Raw genomic sequence first — 25,936 nt, forward strand, 5'->3', positions numbered from 1 at the left:
TCACAAGGGTGTTACCAGAGTTTTAGGACTCTCCTTTGACTTCCTAATGCCAGTGGTTTGTTGCCCATTTCTGAAACTGAAAGCAAGTAGAAGACTGAGAAGCTAGAGAACGTTTTACAGGGCGTCATCAGACACTTCCCCCTCCTAATTCACACTGTTAAAATAACCATGTTACACTACTAATATAAACGTTAGGAAAAAAGCAAGCGCTCTGTAAAAGTATGCCTTTCTGGATCGAAGAAGCGATGTAGCAAACAACACTTGGAACTTGAACGTAATTCAGCACCGGTACTTCAGTTACTTCAGGCTGTTCATGCAAGAAGCCTCTGAAGGGAATCTGGTTTGCTGCTAGGATTCCTAGCTACAGTTTGTCAGCTGCAAAGCTGAAAAGCCATAGGTCAGACATACGAGAAGTCCCCAATTGTGATAAAGAGCAGCACGCCCCCCATGGAACCTGGCCTGAGAATTCTTATTCTGGGAGCATAATGACAGCTCCTTATAGCAACCAGGGATTAGATAATTCCAGCTTTTTCAAGCTATTATTGCTTACAAGGGCAAATTCTGTTCCAGCACAAATTCTCAGTAAGCTGGATGGTAGCTATGCAGCTGCACTTTGGCCAATTCAGTTTCCCTCCGCTGCTCCCAAGAGTTTTCCTTCCATGACAGTAACTAGCAAACACTGGACACCTCTGCTGCACCAGCACTATAACGTACATGCACAGATTTCAGTGGCGATGTTTGCTCAGGGTACCCTAAATAGCGGGGGGGGGGTGGGGGGGGGGGGTGGCAAGAGAAGTGTCACAGCTTATAGCTAAACAACATAAACCAGGAGAAACGCTGTCCTGGCATGCCTCTAGCCTCCCAAATTAAAGAGGCTAGAATATCGAAATCCTGTGTTTAATTTGGAGTAGTACCTAATGAGCTTACACTGAAAGAGTAAAGTGTTTTGTAATGTAAATCATCCTACTAAATGAATAGTTTAAACGAAGAGTTAAGGAGAGTGAATGATATAAAAGGATGGACAGTGTTGGGAGATACGAAGCAACACCCTCACAGTGACGTGAAGGTCAGCCTTGATTTGTGAGTGCCCGCTTTCAAGCACATCAGCTCTCAGGTTCAGAGGTTCTGGGGAACCTGCATAATGTCAATGTCTGTCAAATTAACAACCAAAAAAAATAATCTAAAGGGCACTGCGAAAGCTTTGATGTTTTGCAGTGGATCTGATGAAACATGTTTACTGATTGTGAAAAGGGACTATGTAGAAAGAGGTCCTGATTTCTTGTGACGCATGGGGTGGATGACAGCCACCTTACCATTTCACCTTCAGCATTTGCTCAAAGCTCTCAGGCAGGGGATTGCCATAGCTCTCCGGGAGGAACAGGGTAAGGATCCCGATCAGCACAGTCAGGCTTCCCATCAGGATATATGGTAGGAATCTGTCGTAGGCACCTGACAGAACACAGGACAGGACACCAGTACTTATATGTCCACAATCGAGGAACTCATGTAAAATTTATATTCCAGACATCGCTATAACGCAGAATTAATTTGGAGTAATTGGTATTTATGAAGATTTCAGCTAAAGGTGAATCCAAACCTGAGCTACGTCTGGTATCTGCTAGCAAAAAAAGGGGCTTTTCAATTTTAAAACTACAATGTATGCTCTAGGATGGTCACCACCTCCCATCAGTTACATGCCATCCCCCCTGTTTGTGTAGCAGCTAATAGGTTTTTTATACATTTTCAGCTGGGACAGCCAACATCTTTGCAGGGTAACGGCTCTGCTGGGGTCACTGCTGGAGTCTTCAGTACTACACTGTTATCAGGAGCCAAATCCTCCATTAAATAATTCAATGTGAGGGATTAAAAGTGCTCATAAGCAATCAAGCACTCATCAGCTGCCTGGGATTGTGCATCCTGCTGGGCTCGTGCAAAGGAAGGGAAGAGAGTGATGGCAGCTGAACAGGCCGATTTCAGACAAATGGGTCGTTAATGGGGGAATCCTTAAATACCTTCCTTATTGCAAGGGGAGAAAGCATCAGGCCTCCCGTGACAGGCAAGAGGCTGTGACCTTGGTCTACTCAGAATATTATTTTGGAGGAGAAGGCAGCGGCCCCTGCCAGCAGCCTGAAGCTAGCGCACAAGTGTTTAGGCAGGATGCAAGATCCTCAGGTCACAATAGCACAGCAACGAAAAGGTCTTTCAGTAAAGGGATTAGCTAGGAATTGAAGTATTTATAGATAGAGAAAATACCAAACTGAACTTGACAGCTTTATTTTTTAATTGGGATAAAGCAGCATGCTTTATAATGTATGGAATAAACTAGGATTAAAGTGAAGACCCCTGAGTATTTCACATAGAGCCAAAGTTTGTGATTTGATCTCTTCTGTGTTCATGAGCTGGATGAATTGCAAGGTCCTAGTTTAGCTGTAGCAAATAGCAGCAGCTGATCAGTTTCTCCTAAAACCTCCTAAAGTTTAGGAAACTATTCTGATGACTGGAACAAGATTTTTTAAAGGCTGAGCCTATGAAAACCTGGGAGGAAAAAAAGCCCCAGACAACAGTAAAAACTTGATCCTGTCTACATCTATTACTGCTACCTGTGCTGCAGCGGAGGCTGAAGGGCCTAAGGAGCATCACAGTCCTGCTGTCCCTTTTACTTTACATTTGCACTGTACGAGTATGAAATAAAGACAATGTACTTGCATCATTTTTGGTACAGTGTGTTACAGTCACGCTGGAGTGGAGGTGAGACAACACAGGTGAGCTAAGCATAGTGGTCTCCTCTCCCCTTTCCTGGCATGGTGAACCAGCATTAACCCCTTAGCAGTACACCAGCAACGCTCTGCCCCCGTCAGCAGTCCTGCTCATTTTGTGTCGAAGGTCTCAGCGGAAAGCAAAACTCGTTAGGTGCAGGGGAGAGCTGAGACGGGCCCAGTGATGGCAGAAGGAAATAAATCATGTGTGAGCCAAAGAAACAGGAGATTGAGCACTGGACTGAGCAACCAGTATTCACAGATACTTCCACCCTTAATCCCCTAATCTCTGTCACCCTTTCCTGTCTGCCACATGAGGATCATTTCCGTGTACTTCCTAAAAAAAAAAAAAAAAAAAAAATTGTGCAGCAGTCAGAATGTGATGGTAATGGGTGTCAAAAAAAAGCCTATGAGGAAATCAGTAATTCTGCTTACAGACCAAGGTGTGAACAATAAGAAAAAGCAAAATGAGTGCTGAGGTGCCTGGCTTAGTAACTCAGAAAAATCACTTCATGAAGGTCACAATGAAACACACTCTTGTGCTGCTTAATCTGCATATTTTCCTTGGATTGCTCTGGAAAGCACAGGTTCAGGGGATGTTTGGCTTCCCGCCTGGTTCATCTGCTCCTGACACACCCGCCTCGGGTTGCGCATGAAGAGTACAATGCACTAAATTTCCCACTGCTAGATTTCCTTACTTGCAAGATTACTTCTTGTCACACTCTCCTGGGAAACTGACTGGCATCCCAGGGGTAATGCCCATTGCCAAGATGTGACCAGTTATCATCCCAACCACTCTGCTTGCATGGTTTATAAACATCGGCATTGTCTTGGACCGGCTCTGACCCATTCCCGTGCTGTATGAACGGTCCCTAGCCTCAACAAAGGACAAAAGTGCCTCATTCTGTGAAACCCAAAGAGCCCCGCTTCATTTCTATGGTGTACGACAGTGAACTCAGACCCCAGGTGAGAGAAGGGACTTCAGTGACAACAAATGAAGGGACTTAAAGCTGAGCCTGCACTGCAGAAGCTCCGGTAACTTCTCTGGGCAGTTGGGTAGCGCAAGGCAAGAAACGCAGGATGTCTCACCCAGGTAAACAAAGTAAGGAGCAATGATGCTGCCCAGCCTGGAAGCCGTGGACGTAGCTCCGACTGCCATGTTTCGGACTAGCGTTGGGTATAGCTCCACATTGTAGACATAAAGCATTGAAAACGCAGCTGTGATGCCAAATTTTCCAAGCATCACCAGGCCAACAGACAGGACATTAAGATCTGGAGGAGAAAAAATAAAATACAGGTGAATAAACAACATCCTGTGCTTATTACTTGTATTTCTTCTACATCCCAAAGATCGTATCGCTGTTTTTTTTTCCCTAGTGGTTGTGAGCTTTGGTTTGTTTTTTTTTTTTAATTATACAATGTATTAACCCCATCCCTAGATGACTTGGCTCCATACTTCTCGCTGAGCATAATGTAGATGCTCAGGTTATTTTGTACTTCTCAGATTTGGGTCCTCTCCTGGTAAAAAAGCATTCTTGAAATGGAACAAAATTCTGGATTATACAACAACAAAGCACAAGCTTAAATCCACTCCTTTTTCACAAAAACCTGCGGAGATTTACACACAGTGAAATCTGGAAGATTTGCGGGTTTTTTTAGCCTCTACTCACACCCAGATAAATCACAGTACACTTTTGGCTTTCATTTTACAAGCTGGTTCCCTTGGACTATATAAAGCTCAGTAATTTGACCCAATAAATGAGAGCCGTGCATGACTCAGCATATACATATGCATATAAAAACCCCAAACCCCACAGCTGCAAGTGATCAGCATAAACTTGACCTCAAATTCTAAATTTGATTGTGGTTTCCAGTCATTTTACAGAACTATTAGATAGTACCATAAAATATTTCTAACGTTTTATATACTTAAGTCATGCACTGAATCTTGTACCTGCAGGAACGAGCTGAATGAAGAGGACAACACCTCCCCCTAAAAAGAAGGTGCCAGATAAGGAGTAGCGCCGAGGGAGGGAGCGGAGGAGAAGCCAGGCAATCACGTAAGCTGGAACTTCAATAACAGCCGAGAGGAAACAGTTGATGTGGGCATTTCCATGCCAGTTTGGAGTGCTGAGGGACAGGCCAAAGTAACCAACCGACGTGAAAAACCTGAGAAAAGCAATAAAACCAAATGATTCCAGGCGGTCTCTGAACGCCTCCAGTGTTGCCTCAGATGTTGTTGCAAAAATAGGATGTCGCAACGCATCGCCACAGGCATCGTGGCTTAAAAAAATTCTCAGTGGCAACCCCATCTTTCTAATTCTGTCATCCCTTCCAGTGATCATATCCACAGCAGCTTGAAGAGACCTCTGATTTCTCTGTCCTTCCTGCATACACTATACCAGGTAAAAGGCTTTGTGGAAGTCGTTCACAAAGGCTTTTCACTGCAATGGACTCATTAACGGCACAATGAAATAACTCTTGAAAGCTTCCCATGCCAACTACGTTCCTACTTGTAGCCAATTCCAGTGACAGGATCTCCCACCCTCAGCAGTTCCGTTACATCTTATTTAATCTTCGCAAGCGAGCTGGATGTTTGGGTTTCAAATCTCAAGAGTGCCTTACTATGGCATGCCAAGCATGCTAGCCAGTTCCTTTCTGCTGGGGGAAATATGTACAGAAAAGAGTCTTGGTTTGTCTATATGGTCTTATTGGGTCCTCATTCCTCATGGCTGCCCAGGCAGGGACCAGGATCTCACTGAGATGGGCACTGTACAGAAACAGAACAAAAACGCTGGCCATGGGTCTGGTTCTTGTTATGTTACTGAGTTGCTGCCTCTGCTTCAAGAAGGACATTTCTCTTCAAATAGAGATTATAGAGGTGGGAGCTTCTTAAAAAAAAACAACAAAAAGCAACAGAATTTAAAATACACAAGTTGTTACATATAGTTTTCTGACTATTTTACATCTGAGTCGAGGCTACTGTCTCCATACTCTTGCATATTAATGCAGTGTGGGTGCAAGGATGCTGAGGGCCAGGTACCGGCCGAGGACCGTGTGTAGATGGGCTCCAAGGCTGAGACTTACTATCTAAACCTGTGGCATGTGCCCTGAAATCAGAAATTGTTCTATTGCCTGGGTACTTTAGGAATACACATTTCCTTACCACAAAAGTAATGACATAATAGTAATAGTTGCAATGTTTCGGGTTCGAAATAGGTCCAGAAGGATAGCCTTCTGCTGCTGCTGAGGCTTCGAATCCTGCATCTGAAGGAAAAAGGAAAACAAAACCAAAAAAATTCCCACACACCTAAGAGCACAACAACCTCTGCACACCCACAGGTTTGGGCAGTTACGAAGTTACGACTCTATCAGGGGATAACTAGCCAGCCCAAGGGCCACTTCTGCACCAGGGAGGGCGGTCCTCAGGTCGAGCTTGTCTCTGCACCCAGCTGAACTCCGCGGTAGTTTCCAGGGTTTTGTTAAAAAAAAGGTGGCGTTGAGACACTGCCACCAGGCTGACTAATTAAAGAGGAGTATCAGCTGACAAGAAAGATGCATTAACACTTCCTTAAGGATCTAACACAGTACTTCCAGGAGTAACCTCGTTACCAAAGGCATTTTTCTCTGCACTGTCCACTCATCTCTCTTCTGTTCAACCTTCACAAACGGTGTGAAATAAATGCAGAAGGATCGCCCAGTTTTGCTGCCTGCCTGCCGGGGAGGGGGACGGATGCCAGGGCTCGGCGAGGTGGCCAGGGCACATCGTGGGAGCATCCACCACCCCAGATCGGAGATGGAGGGTCCAGTTTGAGGCTTGAAGCAGGAATCTTCTGGATGGCGTGAGGGTGCCCTTCTGCCTGCACGGAGAACCCTTGCCCCGGCGAAGCCAGTACTCGCGGCCAGGCTTCCCCCCACGCCCAAAGAGTAACTGCCCTGGCCCTCCCTATGGGGCTACCCAGGAGCTTTCCCTTCCTAGGAAGAGAGGATGGTTTCCGAGGAATGCCTTTCTAGCATTCTGAGGAATGTCTTCCTATTTCAATCGAGGATTTAATGTGCAAACATCATCCTCAGGCTTTTGTGGACAGACGCTTTGGCACGTGAGATTCCCTTGAAGTGAAAGGAGAGCTCAGCTGCTGCTTGGTCTCAAAGATATGCAGGAGTGATGAAAACTCATGTGCTGGAGCCTGAAAAAGTCACGTCCTGTAGGAAAGACAACTGAGCTCTGGCTGTGAAGTAAGGAAAGTGCTTTTCCATGGTTGCTGTAGGATGAGCTTCCCATAGCTGCAATGTGCACTTGAATTTACACTCGAACATAAACTCGGAAAAAGAGATCTTCAGCAGCCCAACCAAAATTTAAGCATGACATTCAAGAGATGGATCCTGCCCACAGGTGTAGCACGCAGCATCTCTCTCCCGCAGACCCTGCCAAGGAGCACGTGGTGCTTTGCTTTCTGCTCTGTCATGGAACACAGGTGCTGGTATAACGCAGTAAAATAAGATCTGGCATATAGACACGTGGTTATTGCTGACGCAGGGCTGGAAGCGTCACTGGTTTCTTTGCCCCAGAAAAATGCCTCTTCAGCAGGAGCTCCGGCGAGGGCAGAGCCACTAGAGGGGGAGAGGAGCACGAGAACCAGCCGTCCCTGCGGCCGTGCTGCTCCCGGCTCGCTAGGCTTTCTCCTTTTAACCAGTAAGTACGAAATACAAGGAAAAAAAAAAAACAGGCCTGGAGAAGAGCTTAATGTTCTTCACTGCCTTCGCTACAGTCACGCTTTTCAAGCGCCTTTGTAGCACTTGGGTTCTTTGACTGGTTTGTGCAACTTGAGGAGTCCCTCGGGGCTCCACGCAGCCCCGGCACACGTGGGTGCCAATTTAGGGTACCCTGCGCAGCCCCCCGCGAAGGACTGCTGTTAAACTGCAAACCGCTAATACTGCACCAAGCTGAAATGGGGACAAATGCATCTCCCCCAGGTCTTCTCAGTGCCCGAAGGATGAAGCAATCTGGGGCACCCTTGCTCTGAAAACCACAACCAACCACTGCTGAGGAAGAGAATTTTACTGCAAAAACCAAACAAATAAAAACCCCCTCTGGCTTCTCATTTTGAACTCGCTAACCCAGCACTTACCCACGCCAACAGTCACTGCCAGCCTCTCAGAGCTGCTGGTGCAAACCATTTCTCTGCCGGCATTTCCCAACAGGTCAACTGGCCAAAGGGGGAAACTGCCAGCGAGGTAAAGTACCAGGATGTATGAAACATACCTCCGCGGTGTCGAAAAGCACGGCTGGGGCTGGAACGCCATTTATTTTTGCAGCCTTTTGGATAATAACTTCTGCCTCCTTATATCTTCCCTGGGAGATCAGCCACCGAGGGGATTCAGGAATGATCCTGCAATAAGTTTCAGAATAAATGACTCAACATTTTCACAAAAGTAAAAAGTTATTAAAAACACATGTCTCGTTTTTATGAGTTACGCTCTCATCTCACAGATTGCTTGCAGCAGAAGACAGCGCAGAAGCATGTGGGCAATGTAATTCATGGATTTGTCCCACTGGGATCAGTGGGAGAATTCAAATACATGGGATGTGTTTATTCTTGTGCTGAAGTAGATGCACGCTTGGGCCCTTGTCCTGGGCAGTTGTTTTTTAGGGAATAATTGATGTCCACCAGAAAAAAACCCCGATGTCACCAGATAGACAGCAAAGATGGGGGTAGCTTAACCAGTGTTGAGCAAAAATATTCTTAGGAAACTGCACACAATGTGGAAATGCTTTAAATATGCACAGGGTGTATTTAAAGGCTCTGTGTCATAGGAACCTTATATACAAACCTCACAATTTTACCACAACTCTGAGGCAGGCTTCCCCAGGCAGAGGACAGTGGCAGTGTCCTGTTGCAGAGTTGATGACGTTTTCTAATCAATTCCAGGCATGTGTTGAGTGAATTAACACCAAACACAGGACAGAAAGTCTCACCTTCCCTTAACTAAATCCTTTGATCTTAACAGCTGCTACCTTCCTCCCTTTAACCAGCAGCGTGAAAACGCTCTGGCTCTTTCCTCTCCTTGGAAAAAAGCAGGTCAGACACTCCGTTTCTGATGAGCTCCCTAAAGGACTGACCCAAAGCCATGTCAACGGTTTCCAGCGTCAGATGATTTATATCAGATCGTTCAACTGCTGACATGACTTTCTGTGAGATGAGCTGTCTCCACTGCTCTTCTTCACGTGCTAGCAGAGGAACGCAAGACTGCAGAGATGATGCTGGGAACCTTCTGGAGAATTTGGAAGAGGAATGAATAAAAGAGCCACTCTGGCACGGAGCAGTGGGATGTGCAAGTCACATTGCCTGTGGAAGCAGTGGGTCCAGACGCCCAAATGGCAGCTAATACCAGCCTGCCTCGGCAGAGCTGTGCCAGGGCACCTTGATCCCCATCCACCCCCACATTAGCCCCAGACTGGAAGTGCTATCCGTGGAAATTTTTGGCGTGCTTTACAATGTATGCTCTTAAAAAACATGGAAATTCCCACCAAATACATTTCAAAGCAGGACTCTGAAGCCATGCCTTGGGGACAAATTTTTTGTGTCTCATAGCGCCTGTTCTATAGCAGGCATCTGAGGGGCTTCCACCCAAAAGCACCCTCCCCAAAGAGCAGCTGTGTGGAAGGAGTTTGAAACATTTCAAGTTAAATAAGCAAATTAACCCTTAAATAGAATCAGACTATCTTTAAAGTCTGCTGACAGCACAGATGGAGCTGAAAACCATTTTAAAGGTTTGCTTTGAAGACTAAGATAAAAAAAAAATCCAAACCAAAACCATCAGCAGAGACTTCTGACAAGACTGAGATCTGCAGAAGGTCTTTTAGACTACGGAAGAGTGGGTCTAAATCACTTAATTGTGATAAAGACATTAATCTCATAGGTATAACTCGTTCAAGATAATAGGAAGAAAGGAGTTCCTCAGGTAAGACTAATATGAAAGGAAGAAGCTCTTTTTATTGTAAATTTTCCTTATTTTGAGAGTGTGAGTGCTATCTTGCCTTTCCCTTCCTATTCTGTAAACACCTATCTCTTCAGAAAACAACAGATGACCAAGGCAGCAACAGAGCCAGGATATCTGCCCTTCTTCAACGCTTCTGTCCAGCTGAGAAGAGCAGGCAGTTTTCCTAAATTGTTTTTACCAGTCCCCGAGGGAAAAGCAACTGTGGGCAAGCGAGGGTGCATCTACACATCCATCAGTGCCTGAGAGCAGGGGTGGGCGAGTGCAAGGGAAAGACGAAAGAAAACATGGACTCAGCCACCAAGAAGACAGCGTGGGATGGCTCAGAGGAGCAGGGTAAGGAAGAGCCAACCTTTGGCTTAGCCAGACAGAGTTGCTATGGGCCGAAGGAGCTCACAAATCCATGTCCTGCTCCAGCAGCCAAAGCAAAGCCTGGGAGGACACATGGCTCCTGGCACGCAGAGCCTGTGGGAGAGCTCTGGCCCGGCGAGCTCTGCCAGCAATTGCCTCTGCTTAACAGCATCTACTGCAATGAACTGCTTAATGGCATCGAATGCAATAAACTGCCAGCTGCTGCGTGCTGAGTGAACAGGCTCAGCCTTTCCCTGAGATTTTAATACCAATCAGCAGGCGAATCCGCATTAAAAAATGACTTAAAGAAAAAAGGAAGGAAGAAAAGTTAGAATGAATCACCCAGTGGTACTACGGGTGTAAACCTAGAGGTGGTTAACTGTCCAGAGTTAGGAGTCGAATACAGAATTCCCAAGCTGCTCTGGAAAGCCGGTGAAAAAGTGGCCTCAAGCACCGGGCCAGCACCAGCAAAGCTCTGCAGGTAGTTAATTTAACTTAAAACTGGCAAAAAACCCCGAACAAAAAATCCCCCCAACTCCCGCCTCAAGGCAAAGCCTCCTCACACGGCAAATAGGAAAAAAAAAAACCCAAAGAGGAGAAACGGGACCCCCCGACACCCTGCCATTACCCAGCACCCGGGCGGGAGAGCATCAGGCGGGGAGGGGAGGTGGGGAGCGTGGCCTCGCGGCGCGGGGGCACTCACCACCACAGTGGGATGCAGAACAGCCCCGGGACAGTGAGCGCCAGCAGCAGCATCCGCCAGTCTCTGATGAAGTAAGCAAACAGTGGCAGCAACATGTAGCCAATTGCAAAAAATATGCAAACTCCTAATGTAGAGAATATAATACGAACTGATTTGCCAAGAATTTCTGTTCCTGTTTAAAACAAGGGAGGTTGGATTAGCATTTTTAACTCTTTCTGTTCAATCATGACTAAATACTTTACTGCATTTACAAAAAAATAAGCTAAACAATCTTAGAACAGAGCAGTTTCTCTTACAATACTTAAAGGGACACCACCAAGGAGTAATGGTCCGAGAGATGATCAGCACCACCGTGCTATTAATCTGGTGGGACATTCCTCCAGACTTCTGTTGTGCATCTCCCCTGGAGCTGCCATTGCAGCACCCGTGAGACCAGCACCATTTGGGCTCTTCCAGTGCCCCAGCAGTCTGTCAGAGTCTGATACAAAACCGTTTTCAATGCTAAGCGTAGTTGTAATGGCAATATCTATGCAGTTTCTCTGCTATTGCCATCAGTATTTGCTCACAGATCTAGCAGAGGACTCAGAGACCCGCGGGTCAGCGCGTTCTCCTCTATTGCAAAGGCTGGCAAAGTACACGAGAAACAGCCGACAGTGTTCTTTTAATGAAGTTGTCTTGTTCGCATCTGCCAGGAGTTTACATGAGTTGGGAACAGAAAATGATGGCTACCATGTGGAAACACACAGCGAAACGTGAACCCTCTGTGGTTTGCTCCAAGGCCCCTGAGATGAAGGAATCCCAGTACTGGTTGATGGAACGCCCAGTCCGGCTCCCATCCGTGGTCAGAGGCGGATGCGAGTGCAAAGGCATGAAGCCGCTGCAGTACCGGCCGTACGGTGGGGACGGGACCAAGCCTGCTGGTCAGCTACTGCGTACTTGCAAACAGGCTGAGCTTGGAGTTTATTTCACATTTTTTGTCCTCTGTGTCAGCCTGGGAATGTGCACCCGGACAGCTAAAGTAGCTCAGCCGACGGGCAGTAACTTGAATGTATGTTTAAAGCCCTAATGTTGCTTGGCACTGCAGTACTTCCCCGCAGCAGCAAGTCCCGTAGGATCCAGCTACATTAAACAGCTCACCATGTCCTCTCCTCGTGGGAAGGACTGAGCAGAGAAGATTTTAGTTATCTCCATTAGCCTCATTTCCAAAATACTGAGCGCCACGACTGTACACTAACCCCAGCCAAACTATTGCGTGAACTGAAAGAGTTATGAGGCACTTCACAAGGAGCTTCACTCCTCCCTGGTCCTTTTCCTTGCCTGGCAAATCTCCTTCTGTCCCACCCAGCGGTTTGTGGGATGGCAGAGAAGACCTGGGCTGCTGTGCTGCCCCGCAGTGCTGGCACCCGCGATAGCAGCGGGCACCCACAGCACAGCACAGACCCACCCAGTACAGAAAAGCTGCCGGGATTATCGGGGACCTTCAGATGAAGGAGCGACTTCTGCTTGCTTTGATTAATGCATTGTCCGAGACTGATAAGGGCAGGCATGGGGAATGGCAGGCAGACTTTCAGGAGCCTTCCCGATGTGCTTGGCTAGGACATAGCCTGCTCCCCCACTTATCCCATTTGGGATTTAAGGTGCAGTTCATTGCTGAGCACTTCTGGAGGAGAGCAGGTCTGCGGACAGCAGACTGACACGGCTGCTTCAGGACGAAAGGACGTGAATTTACCGTGAGGTGGGAACAAATTTCACGTTTATTTTTCGGATCAGAAGGCTGGAATGGCAAACCGGCACATCACGAGCTGTGGGACACAACCAGGGAAGATGCCATCTTCTACTAACACTACTGCTGCAGCAGCCAGGCAGCAGTCAATGAAAGCATCCTACAACCACTGCGTCATGCGCAGCCTAGTACCACCCTAATATCTAGTAATAAAAATTGAGACTGTTGTAAGCCTTCAAGAGCACCTAATGTCTTTTACGATAAAATACTTAGCTGTTGCTTAACAAAATCTGCAGACACCCTCTGGCCCACCTCACTTCTCGCTAAGCTCTCCGCCCCGGGTCTACAGACCTCTCTATCAGGAGCACCGCGAGAGCTGTAGCTCCCACAGTTTGATCTGGACTCAATTAAAAAACAAATGACACTCAGCGAACAGGAGGGTCTCAGGAAGTCTGGAGAGTATATTTTGGTTATGTAGCGTGGTAAGAACTCTAATATTTAATATTGGAGAGAAAATGGAAAAAATACCCAAGACAAAAAAAAATCCTATTCGATAGCTATGTGAATTTTCATTTTAGAAACTTGGAGTAAGTGAATAAAGTCACATTAAGAAAACTGAAAATAAGAACTCCTAGGGATGAAATGAGTGTGTGGGGATAAATTACACTGTCTTCCTCTGCTGATTGCTCTTGTTTAGAGGGGCTCTCTTGGGAGAGGTCTGATACTTGAAACGTTGGTTTATACCTATTAAACATTACATTATAATTTGTGGCAATTCAAAGCCAATATGAGATGACATCTTTCAACTACAATTCTCTTCTCTCCTACTCCCTCATTCTCCTGGCCAAGGAATAACGGTTCTGGGACAATACCAACATGCCTTCACAAATCTGCGTAGTGTTTTACAGTCCCAGAACCTGAACACAACAGTTTTGAGCACAGAAAACAACCGAGGCCTAAAGCTAAGGAAAAATGCGTCAGAGAGAAATTTCACAGGATGTGGTTGAAAAAAAAAAAAAATCTCTACAGAATTTCACCAACAGCTTAGGCGGAAAACTATTCTCATGAAGGTGGGCAGCAACAGTGCAAAGGGCAGGAAGAGCCCGGGGGGCTGAGGGTGCTGGAGCAGGGTCTGAGCTACGCACGGGGAGGCAACACAGGTTCAGACACTGAAAGCTGGAACGACAGGAGAAACCTGTGCTCAGGTGGCCACTTGAGAAAAACCCAACCCTGCTGGGGCCGGAGGGTGCCAGGGCTGCAGCGCAGCCAGCGTCAACGGGGACTTTACACGTGCCGGTGCCGCTGCTCCACTCCGGAGCGCAGTCACAGCCCTGACCGCTGTCGGATGAAAGAAGGGAAGCATCTCCAGCGCATCCCGTAATCAGGATGGGCTTTCTTAAGGAGTTGCTTTTCTTTTCGTGGGTATGTTCTCCTAGCCAGCACCTCTGTCGTGGGCGGCTTCCTGGACGCTCCTGGGTTTGCCTTGCCATGGGCAGAGGTCGGGGCGCTCCGACCCCGTGGTTACACAGTGTAGGGTGGGAAGGACCATCCTGCATAAGTGCCTCCCTCCTTCCCGATGACTCACTTAAATTAGGATGTCTAAGTTATTTTAGATTAATCCTGCCCTTAGTAACAGCCTCAGGGCTGCCGGGGAACGGCCAGCACGGCGAGTGCCCGCAGCACCTGCCTCTCCGCTCTCAGGGACTCATCGCTGCTGCGACAACTCCACAGAAAACAGGATGGCAAAGAGACAACACAAGGGGTAAAGCGCCAGCAAACTGCAGCTGTGCAATTAAACAAACATAACGTCGCTTCGGGAGACCCAGTCCTCTCTCTCAGCAGCAAGGGCATTTGGCTGGGGTGCTCCGGGCTGCCTGCCAGCTTTGCCTCTGCAGAGCGCCCAGGCAGCATCCCCATCCACATCCAGCTGTGTCCCACATTCCCGGGGGGAGCTGCGGAGCTAAATTCCTGCCTGATCAGATCCCACAACCCCTACACAAACCCCACGTGCTTCCAAGAGGATTTTCAGCCAAGCCAGCACTCCTGACCCCGTGCCGTACCTCCCAGCTTTCCTGCAGCAGGCATTCACTGGTGCTGCGCACACCCACACCCGCCAGCGACCCAGCAACGGCCCCGCACAGCCCCCCGGCTCCATCAGCTCCGCACAAGAGTTAACTACCAGGATGGAGGCGGCAGCAGCGGCAACAGCGATGGCAAGGGATCTCCCCGCTAACAGCCTGACCTATTTAATCCTCCCTCCGCCACTCGCAGCGGTGACTCACGGCTGCCCGGGGACACGATGCCGTATCCCCTCCATAGCACTGATTTCATATTGTGCTCTTCTGCTCTATTTTAACCCATTAGGGGTAGGAAAGAACAGCATTAACTATTAATATGTGTTTTTAGTTTAGGCTAGCTCATGTTACAATCTACAAATTGTAATTTTGACACCATCGCTTTAAAAGCTGATATAAACGTATACATGCGTATTTTAAAGACAGCTCTTGCAAATCCCAGCTCCCCGCCAAGGTCTGCATCAGTCATTCCCGTAATTCACCTGTGCAGTTGCCTTTCCTGAAAACCCCATGACTAGCGGGAGACTCTGCGGGGTCCCCCCTTCCCCACGGGGTCCCCAGGCAGCAACCGCAGCCGTGCAGCCTCCCCGCGGCCGCTGGCTCTTTCTGCCTACGCTCCCTGTTAGAAAACAAAACAAACCTTGGCCTCTCAAATTAGGGACTTTATTGCTAACCTCGGCACCAAGACCAGCGAGTTTAGGGATAACGGGGCTCTGACACCCAGCCGCTCCTCCGCTCCGGTCCCCCCACGTGTTTGCTGTGCCTGGAAATGCTGGTTTGCTCCAAGGCTTTGCACCCAGGTATGCACCGACCCTGCTGCAAAGGGGCGGAGAGGCAGGGAGGAACCTGAATGCCATCTCTATCTCTGACCTGCTTCTGCTGATAACAAACCCTGAATGCTGCCCTGAATAACTTCTCCAAAGAGGAGGGGAATGGATGTTTATTTAGAGTCTTCCTGCTTTCTTCTTTTTCTCTAAACCTATAGAAAGTATAGGCTTGAAGTATCCAAGAGCAAAAAAATCATACTGGCCTATATTAGGAATTGTACCAGTGAGGATTTACCACTGTCTGATTAAATTACGCAGGTTCAGAGTGAAAAAAACCCAACAGTACATTAAGCAAGCACTGACTCTCATGCAGACATATTCATACCCAGTATGAAGGCCACCACGTAGTTAGAGATCTGTCCCATCCCCACTATGAGAAAGAGCACTGTGAACATCTCCCAGCTGGTAGAGAAGATCTGCAGGAAGCTGAAGCCGGTCTGCACCGCCATCGTCGAAAAAAGGATATTCTTCCTGCCAAACCTTTTGCAAAAGATAAAGGAGATTATTATTGGAACAGTGTTTATTTATGGAGCCAGGTTATATAAGAGAGCACGAGGGAGCACAAATATCCAACCTCGAGAGATGCAGCTTTGAACAAACTGAAGTTTCATTCATTTTAAAGAACTTTGTTTATCATTTTCATAAGCACTAAAAAAAATAAATAAAATTTCCAAGTCCCAGGAAATAAACCAAGAAGAAAAATTAAGAGCAGAAACTTCAGGAAGCCACTAGACAGGGACTAAAGAGACTCGACAGCAGTACGTAAGTGAGAGACACCCGAAGGTTGCAAGCCACGCAGCCGAAAGTTAGGAAATGATGACATTTAGGCTACTGGCATCTATACATTGCAACACCATTACTCTTTGAATCTGTTAAATAGCTTTATCAACTGGTTTCAGCGCCTCTGAGTTGCCATACATATTGCACCCTTTCTCTCACCCACTTGTCTGCAGAAGTACGTACATTTTCTTACGGGAAGGTAAGAGTAAGCTAAGGTAGGGGTTTGCACGCCCGCGCGCTGGCCCAGGACACCCTTCCCTCTGCACGGACGCTGCACGGGCCGCATCGCCGCTGCCTGCAGCAGCCCTTGACTTCGGAAAGGTTTCTGCAGCAGCAGAGGGGAGATGGCTCAGCTACAGGCTCAGAACGTACCCCTTCACTGACAAAACATTAAAAAAAAATATCATTCAACAAATCGCTCATGCTAGGAGGTGACCGGGCCGTCGGACAGGCTGACCGGCCGCGCTGCCGCCGGGGCACACACGCTTTCTCAGGTGCTCCCAGTTGGGCACATGACACCAGTGGGATTTAGTGATTATCTCGTCTCCCTTCACACAGTAACACCGACCGACTTCTGCACTGGGGGCAGGAGTCACGAGATTAAATTCAGATCACACGGAATTTAACGCTGGAGGCTTTAGGATTAGGAGTCCCATCGAGTTTTGAAACCCCTCTGCTGAACACCCAGAGGAGCGCTGAAACTCTTATGAATTCCTCACTAACAGGCAGCAATCACAGTGGTGTCTGAGACCCTGCCACAATGATATGGAAAAAAAGGCTAAGGGATGTATAGAGAGGGACGCAGAGACTCACAGAAGGAACATACATTCTGCATTTGACACTTTAAGGCCAGAACTCCAGTGCTGCTGAGGTAATTGTGTCTGTAATAAAAGTGCCTGTAATGTTTTCTTGGTATTTTGCATCTCCTTAGCTGGATGGTATGACATGATTGCTATCCATTTACAGGTTATCTTTTTTTCTTCCTCTTGGATATGCTTACTTTATTTCCAGCAAACCATCTCTTCTCTGCAGCGCTTCCACTCAAAGGACAAGTTTCTATCCTGCAGCTCTAAGAATGGACTGTCAGTTACTGTGTGACAAAGAACAACATCTTTTAAACTACTAAAAGGTCTGGATAAAGAAACAAACGTGGTTTGTGAAGTGAAAACCACCACATCAGTCTGCAAAGCAGCCGCATGGGCTCCTTGCGGAGATCAGTTCTTGGTCTCCTGAAATGCCCGAGGCAGTAATCCTACGCTCGGGGTAGATCAAGGTTGGGATTTTTGAAGAAGCGAGGCCAGTAACCTCAGAAAACTAGCCATTTAACTCCTTTATGTCTCCTAAAAGCAAACACACCAGCCGTGGCGCCAGGTCTGCCCTGCTCGGCCCGCGGGCGGAGCGGGAGCAGCGGCGTTACCTGTCCGAGAGCTGCCCCGAGATGAAGGAGCCGATGAGGACCCCCACGAAGAAGAGGGAGGTGGTCAGCGGGGCTTTCCAGTCGTCCTCGCACACCAGGTTCCACTGCAAGAGAAGGGCCCATGCTCAGACGCAGCCGCAACGCCGCGTCGAGCCTCATTCAGGTGCCGGGGTTATTGTCTGGAGACACACACGTATTTCTGTGTAATTTAATTTAGTTACCCTGCACCCGTGTTTCCACCTGACGCTGGCACAGGCACTGTTTCCACAGCGAAGGTCGCTGCCGGGAAGCCAGGGAAAGCAGTCACCTCCTCCGGGCAAGCCCCAACAGGCCAGAGTACCCCAAAACACCAGCGGCCGTCTGACAGGACCCCATCACCTCTGAAGTGGGTGAGCGGCCAATGATGTCAAACCCGATGGGCAGTCGGTGTGCACAGCCCGGGGGCTGCCCTGGCCCCGTTTCCAGCACGAGCTCCCCACCATACACCCGTCAGGCCCCCCCACACCCAGGACCCGGCTCCCCGCAGCCCAAGATGCTCCCCACCCGAAAAGCAGAGTGATGGAGAAGGGTGAAGGACTGTCCCATCCCCGGCTAGGGACAGCTTCCAGTTTACCTGACCTCTGCCAGCACAAAAACTGCTGCATTTCTATAACTTCTGGGTTTGACAAAACATATGCAAGAAGATGCACAGAATGAAAGCTCCTTTCCCGAGCTGACGCGTTTCCAAATTCCTTTCCATCCCCACAACCTGCCGGGCTGACTCACTGCCCATCACGCAGCCTCGCGACCGGACCCGGCTGGGGCTGGAGGCTTAGGACAGGAGCCAGCGTGGAAACTTCCACCTACAGCCACTCGTAACCCCAGACAAGGTTTAAAAAACAATAAAAAACTGCATCATGAGTCTCCGATCACTGAAGTTATGGCTGAGCGTGTTTCTACCGCAGCTTGCTCCCGTCCCGGTGACTAATCTCCCGGTTAAGGGATGCCTGCCAGGAGCGCTTACGGATAGTTCAAACATGTCAGTCTCAGATTAAGTAATTCTACCACAAAGGTAAGCTAATTAGATCACAGATCAAAGTATAGCATAATTTTAATAATTAGCCGTGCTATCAGAGAACGGGGACGTTGCCCGCACCAGCGCTCACCCTCGGCAAGCGGTGGCCGAGCCCAGGCAAAGGCAGTGGAGCAGAAACCTCCCCTCTGGGCTGCTCAGGCTCCTCAGCTCAGCTGCAGGCAACAAAAAGGAGCAACTCTTGGATTACAGAGACCCAGATGCCATCTGACAGTGCCGTGAGTCCTGCCAAACCCAAACCAAACAAGCGGTGGGCCAGCGGCCGGGCTTCACTTCTGCTGCGGAAGAACAAGCAGAAGTAAACCCCAAAGAAGGAGGGGTTCGATGGGGTTCGATGCAGTTTGCTCTGGACTACAATTTAGGAAAGCGATGCAATCAATGCCTGTTTTCAGGCAGAGTGAAGGTACGCTGCCAGCGGTGGGGAGCCGGGTACCTCTGCCCAGCTTGCAAAGTAACACCAGCTACGGGGCAAAAAGAGATGAATCGAGTCTAAAAACGCAGCCCATGCCTCCTCCTGAGACACACAGAGTCTTTAACACGGGAACATGGAGACTGGAGAACTGAAACGTGCCTCTGATACTGAAATCAGATTAATAACAAAAAGAAACCTACAGGAGCCATGTCTGTAAAATATTTCCTCGTTCCTGCTGGGAAGGGAGAGGTGGCCAGGCGTGGGCTGGCCTGGGCGTGCACCTGCGTTCATCTTCGCTGTGTTTGATACGGTCGATGGCAGCGTGCGGGTCAGTCAGGCTCCGACACATTCAAGGATGCTAGTCATGAAAAATATATGCAGGGATCTGTTTCACATGTCAAAGAAAACAGATTTCTGTCAAGAAGCTTGGCGGAAATCAAGCTCCCTATTTAAAACAAAGAAAAATTCAGCTCCGGGGAAGACGGCATTAAAAGCAAGAGTTTCTTTACACAGTGCAAGCAGGGAAGAAGCAAAGGTGGCAGAGGGGCAGCTTCCGCAAGCTGCGGCAGCTCCGCACCAGCCGGGCTCACCCGGCCCCCACGCTACGGAGAAGTTTTGCCACGTCCTCATGCACCTCCCCTTCCCGGCCCTGGGGAAGCTGGTGACTAACGAGGTGGCAGAATTTGCAGCTAATACAGACTATTATTAATTATCTGGATGCTGAGCACAGCGCCTGCTCCCGGACCTTCAGACTTCAGTCGCTCGAGATTAAGGGTCAGCGTTTTTAAAATGCCTCCACCGTGCCAAAGGCACTTTGGCTGCAAAATAAACCCAGCTAAATAATAACTTGCCCATGAAACTGAGTTGCTTCCTGTGTTTCCTTGGTGCCAAACGCCTCCTGCCCAGCTGTTCACTCTACCTTTTCCCATGACATACTGCACAGACAGCAAAAGTTCACTGTACAGGGTTGAGTCTTTAAAATCTGTGGCATGTGGTAAACAGCACGCAGCAGCCGGCTGACCGGAGAAGGGTCGCTCTCTCGGGAACTCGCTGCATTTGACCAGAAAACACACAAACACATCAAATCCATCTGACTCCAAGTATACCTGAAGTTGTCGAGTGAAAAAACCGCACCACCTATTTTAGCTCCAATACCACACAGCACGTGGGACCTGGGCGATGATCTATACAGCCCTACTCTATAGGTACGCCTCATCTTCTCCCAAAACGCCAGCCTCGCCTCCCCTCCCCAACGGCGCTCGCTCTGATGGAGGCTCACGCCCTGCGGCTGCACGGTGATCGAGCACGTGTCGACATGGTAAGATTTCACTCGTGCTTGAACGCATAGGGCTTTAAGGTATTCACTGCACGCTGACTCCTCGCAAGCGGGACTTGGGGAAAAGTGAAGTTTAACTTATTTGACCTCTTCCTCCGAGGCTGCATCCGTCACAGCCGGCGCCGAGCACGCTGTGGGCACAGCAGCTACAGCCCAGCCACAGCTAAACTACCTACAGCTACAACTTCCAAACCTTCTGTTCTGGAATAATTATTCATTAACCAGAAAATAAGTAATTCTGTAATGTCCCTGCCTAAGCATACTGGAGAGCAAAGTTCATGTAAGCTTCCAAGCAAGTGCTTTGAAGGCTAGGAATAAGAGCTGCTCAAGATGAACACTGTTAAATCACTTTATTACCATCAAATCCCTCTGACCCTTTCCCACAAGCTCCCAGCTACCGGCTCCTGGAAAAGCCAATTCTGCCGGGCACTGCCGGCGGGAACGCTATGGATGGAGAAGCTTTCTGAAAAATGGAAGCTGCTGGAGAAGGTGCCCTGGCTGCTCAAAGTAACGTGGCTGCCTGAGTTCTCAATCAGAAATCACTAATTAACCACTCTGAGTATCAGCCCATTCAGTAGCGGAGCCTTGTGTAAGTAGCTGAGGCTGTAAACCAGGGAAAATCTGACCTTGTTTCCAAGGGTAAATCTGAAGACGAACAGCTCAAGAGATACTAGAAAATCTTCATGGGTTGCCCCGACTGCAGCAGCAGGGTGAGCTGCACCCTCCGTGCTGCACCCCGGGCACGAAGTCCAGCAATGAGACCGGTTCTGCTCAGTGCACGAGTGAAGAGCACAGATACCTCCATGCCCAAGCACTGGATGGGTTACCAGGGTTTGGTAGAGCTGCTCACTCACCGCTGCTGGAAAAAGCCTTAAGGGAGCAGAAAAATCCTTCAGACACCTTCAAACCACAGCAATTCATATCCAGCTTCTCACCTCTTCCCAAAAAGCTCCCGGTTTCTGCCTTCCCCAAGAAGCCAGCACCAGGGCTGGGACAGGGGGGCTGAGCAGGGTACCACAGGCGAGAGGCGAGCAGCCCCAGCAAAGCCTTCGGCACTCGCTCTGCCCTTCGCAGGGGTCTTGCGACGGTGCCTGGGGTAGGTGCCGTGCCCCAGTAGTGGCAAGCAGCCCAGCGAGTGTGTCCCCGGGGAGCGGTGCTGGAGGACACCCTAGCTCAAGGGAATTAGCTGGATGCTAACGCCTCGCTCCGGAGAGCAAAATCGGTGCTTGTGCTTGAACCTCTAATTACGGTCAGATCTCAGCACCATTATCTGGAATTAAAGCAGAAGGAGGTTAAGTTCCAGACAAAAAAAAAAAAAACCAACATAACAAAAATACGTATGTTAATGTTTAAATTAATTTCAAAGCATAGACGGTAGAAAGCAGGATGGGGTGGTGAGAGACAAGCAGCACCGCTTTGGGAATCAGGACCTGCTAGATCGGCTCAGGCCCTCTTGTGCAAGCGCAGGTGGCACCGACCCAGTGCAGCGGCCACCTGGTTAGGTGGAAAACAGGGATTTTACGTCAGGACAACCCAAGGAGCTGCAGCAGACAGGGAGCTGCTCTGGAGGTGGGGGGCTCCTGCACCCCAGGAACCTGCCAAGGGGCCCAGCTGAGCCCCGGGAAGCAAAAGGAGACCCTGCAGCCCCCTTGTCTCGGCCGTGGGACCACACCTAACCCCACACTGACCCCACATTTCCACTTGCTCATCATTACACTTACAGACTCATTCTTATCACCCTGGCCTGATGATCGCCTCTTCCACCTGGGCTGTGGACACACTCACTTTTCCGCCATCATCTCCATTTTAAGACCAAGCAGACGACTGAGTTTGGGATCCTCTGTTCCCAGGGTTTAGCACATCCCCGCAGACCGAGCAACACCGGTGCTGAGCTGGCATCTCCCAGCCCGCTCCTTTCAAGCAGCAACAGTAACAGGGCTTGATGCAACTACACGAATCAAGTAAAACCTCCAGCACTTAATGCTGTACCATCAAGTTTTGCTCCTCAATTGAGTTCTTGAGCTGAAGAGGTTTTTTCACTGAGCTTTCCTGATGGCATGTCCTGGCTTGTCTTTCCTAATACAGAGAAAATGTTGGGTACAAAAATAATCATCTGAAGTTTAACCGAGCTGCTTCTTTTCAGGGTTTCATCAGCGCCTGTTTTCCTTGTTTTAAAACCAAATTTTTTCCAAATGTCCATGACAATTTTAAAACAAAACAAGTATCCTTCTTTTCCATCTGGCTTACAGATGGGGACCCGGCACTTGGTTTCCATCTCTGAATGTGCTGTTGCCTCTCTGGTGTGCCCCAGGCCCCGTGGCAAACCCCTCTGCTGCGTCCCGTCCGAACCTGGCATGGAAAGCTCTTGTTTGGCATCTGCCAACACAAGCTGTTTGCTGCTCATTTAGAAGGAATAGCATTTCTCCCCCTTTTGCTTCATTTACCATCTCCCTCAGAGCAACTAACTCCCAACCACAGATTACGAGTTCAGAGCCGCCCCAGGGTAATCTGTCCTCTGGCAGCGAGCGCCGCGGCACTGCCTGTGCCGGCGGTGGCTACCAGGCATCTGCCACGGGGCCGTGCCAGCCCATGGGTTACGGCCGGACACGTCTGCATGCAGCGCGTGGGCTGCAGCCGGGCTGCCACTACAGCTCACCCCCGGCCATGAGCGGGACGAGCTCCCCAAGCACTCCCCGCCTTGACTTGGTGTTGTGAGGGATCCCCGGTGACTGAACCCGACTGCCAGCACAAATGGCAAGAGACAGGCACGCACGGGCGCCATGTGTGCCAATGGCTTTGCTTCGGGCATGCGAGAGGCGGCTGGCGTCCCCTGCCAGCATCCTGCCCTAGCCTGGAGCCGCTCCCCGCTCGCCTCCCTCCCCGCATGCTTCAGTGCAGCTGAGCCCGTGTCTGCACACCCGGGCACAGACCCTGACCGTGCCCCCGCTTCCCCCTGGGCACAGACCCTGACCGTGCCCCCGCGCCCCCCCGGGGCACAGACCCTGACCGTGCCCCCGCGTCCCCCCCGGGGCACAGACCCTGACCGTGCCCCCGCGTCCCCCCCGGGGCACAGACCCTGACCGTGCCCCAGGGAACAGACCGGCAGCCACACACCTCTTGGTCAGGACCTTTCCTGGCTGTGCCCCTGCGCAATATTCTTTGGTGGCAGATGTTGCTGCTGAGTCACTGGGACTCGAGACAGGGGCCAGACGTCTGCTCCGTGCCGTGCTGCGCACCCCGAGAGTGAGCCATCGGTGCGTGAGCGGGGCATCCCTCGGCCACCCGGCCAAACGACCGCAGCGCCCGCCAGCTGCCAAACCCAAACACTGGCTGGCATGAGGACAAGCCCGTTATTCCTTTACCCTGCTAACACAACACAAAAGAGCAGCAGCAACCCTGCAGCTTTAGGGGAATCGCGTTTTCCTTCTCTACCAGAGCTCCGTGCTCCCCGCCAGTGCGGGTGGACAGACAGCATGTCCCTGCCGCAGCACGGCCACAAAACCCAAACAAGTGCTTACACGACCCGTCACCGCTGCCATTCCCACAAGACACCCGGTACAAATGATACCATTGTACAGTCTTAACAACTGAGCTGACAGCTTGGCCGCAGCCTGGGGCCCAGGTTTGTGCAGGAGCCTGCCACAGCACGCCGGTGTGCCACAGACCGCTCCCAGGGCACCTGCCTCGCACCAACTCACTTAACCCAGCGCCGACGGCCACCAAAGCCAGTGGTGCGGCTGGCAGCGCTGGCACAGGGTGCTGGGGCCAGCAAGGGCCCGCCGCTGCCCTAGACCCGGCCAGGCTCTTTGTGTGTTTACCAGAAAGCGCCGATGTCCCCATGCGCAGCGAGACTGGGAACAAGGGATTCCGTCGGGTGGAAAGTTTACCGGGATGGTCAGCGTGCTGGCAGAAGGAAAGTATTGGGCTGCTATTTTCGGCCTTTGCCTCCCCCTCCACAGAGAAGCCCTCTCCAAACAAAACAAGCTGAGGTTTCAATGGAAAACACGGCCGAGATAATAGGGACGGGCGGCTCCTCCCGGGGCCGTTCACCCCACGCACCCCTCGCTCTCCCCGGAGCATCGCACCCATTCCCACAGGCACCTGACCCGCGGCTTGCTGCTCCCTGTTCGCCCCCCCGCAAGGCAGAAGGCCCCCCCAAACCCCGGCACAGCCCGTCCGGGCGCAGCCCCTCCCCGGGGGCACCGGCGGGGGGGGGGGGGGGGTCTCCGCGGCCGCGCACCTCGGTGACGATGGTGGAGCGGTAGACGTCGCGGCTGTACTCCCAGCCGTCCAGGCACGGCTCCTGCTCCAGCGAGCCCAGCTCCACGTCGGAGCCGGGCCGCAGCCCCAGCGCCGAGAAGTTGGCGAGCGCGGCCAGGCGGTAGCGGCGGCAGCGGCTCGGCGCCGCCCGCCCGTCCCGCAGCTCCAGCGGGATGCTGGCGTTGCGCCACTCGCCGCTCAGGTTGGCCCCGCGGGGCACGGCGCACCGGTGCTCGGGGGTGCCGGCCAGGAAGACGGCCGACATCCCGTTGAAGCCGTTGGGGACGATGCTGGCGCTGAGCAGGAAGAAGACGAGGCGCTGGAAGCGGCCCCACTCGCCCAGGAAGGCGGTGGCCGCATCGTAGTCGTGCATGGCGCGGCGCGGCTCCTCCGCGGCTCTGCGCGCCCCGCGGACGCCCCGCGCGGCGGCTCCGCCCCGCCCCGCCCCGCCCCGGCCCCCCGCGGAGGCGGCGCGTCCCGGCGGGCGCCCGCGGCCCCGCGCCGGGGGGGGCGGAGGGGGGGCGCTGCCGGCCCCTGCGCCCCGCAGCCTCCCCGGGGCCGGCGGGGGGCCCGGCACCCGCGCTGCCCCCCCGCTCCCCGGCGGCAGCAGCCCGCGGCGGGCGGGCGGAGCGGGGCCGCAGTGCCGTGAGCCCCTCCTACCCCCCGCGCGGGGAAGGAGCAGCGTCAGGCGCAGCTGCCGAAGCCCAGCGCGCTCGCAGCGCCCCGAAGCCGTCCCGGGTGTTTCTTGCCGGCGGTGCTCGCTCTGCGCAGCAGCCGAGGTCAGCAGCGGCTGCTCCGAAGGAGCCTGCAGCAGCCCGGCCTCGGGCGCGGAGCTCTTCGTGTTCCGGTTCCTACCCGTGAACTGTGATTCTCTGCCGCTAAAATGTGGCAAGGTCCCTTTGTGTGTATAGTTTATGGTCTAGCAATAGTTCTACACGGGAAGGAAGATAAAACGCCTGCTAGGCGCAGTAAACATAACTCAGTAGAGCCCCAAGGGTCTGTGGCCAGCAACGCTGCTGGGTAGTGCAGTGTCAGATCCAGCCTCACGCCTGCAGCTTGGGGAGACGCACCTATGGAGAGAGCTGGAAACTTGCCTACGGAAGAGCACGCCTTTTACCAGCGGGCAAAAGTCTCCAGCATCTGTCCCTCACACCTGCTGCAGACCACAGGGCTGCAGAGAGGATGCTTTGGCCCAGAGGATGAAGATCGGGACAAGAAGCAATGG

At 51.0% G+C, this 25,936-nt stretch overlaps 1 protein-coding gene across 1 annotated transcript; it reads right to left on the reverse strand.

The window, feature by feature from the left end:
- LOC104261422 (solute carrier family 22 member 4-like) lies at positions 1 to 25,084 on the reverse strand. The gene is made up of 10 exons (XM_059825473.1): positions 24,692 to 25,084; positions 17,632 to 17,735; positions 15,760 to 15,914; positions 10,810 to 10,981; positions 8,020 to 8,146; positions 5,923 to 6,023; positions 4,711 to 4,925; positions 3,846 to 4,028; positions 1,314 to 1,449; positions 1 to 76 (listed from the first exon to the last, which is right to left on the reverse strand). Exons 1-10 carry the CDS (start codon positions 25,082 to 25,084, stop codon positions 1 to 3), a joined length of 1,662 nt encoding a protein of 553 aa, XP_059681456.1.
- Between the last annotated feature and the right edge of the window lie 852 nt (positions 25,085 to 25,936).

The sequence above is a fragment of the Gavia stellata genome, chromosome 16 (assembly GCF_030936135.1).
Source record: "Gavia stellata isolate bGavSte3 chromosome 16, bGavSte3.hap2, whole genome shotgun sequence".
In the NCBI taxonomy this organism is placed as follows: domain Eukaryota; kingdom Metazoa; phylum Chordata; class Aves; order Gaviiformes; family Gaviidae; genus Gavia; species Gavia stellata.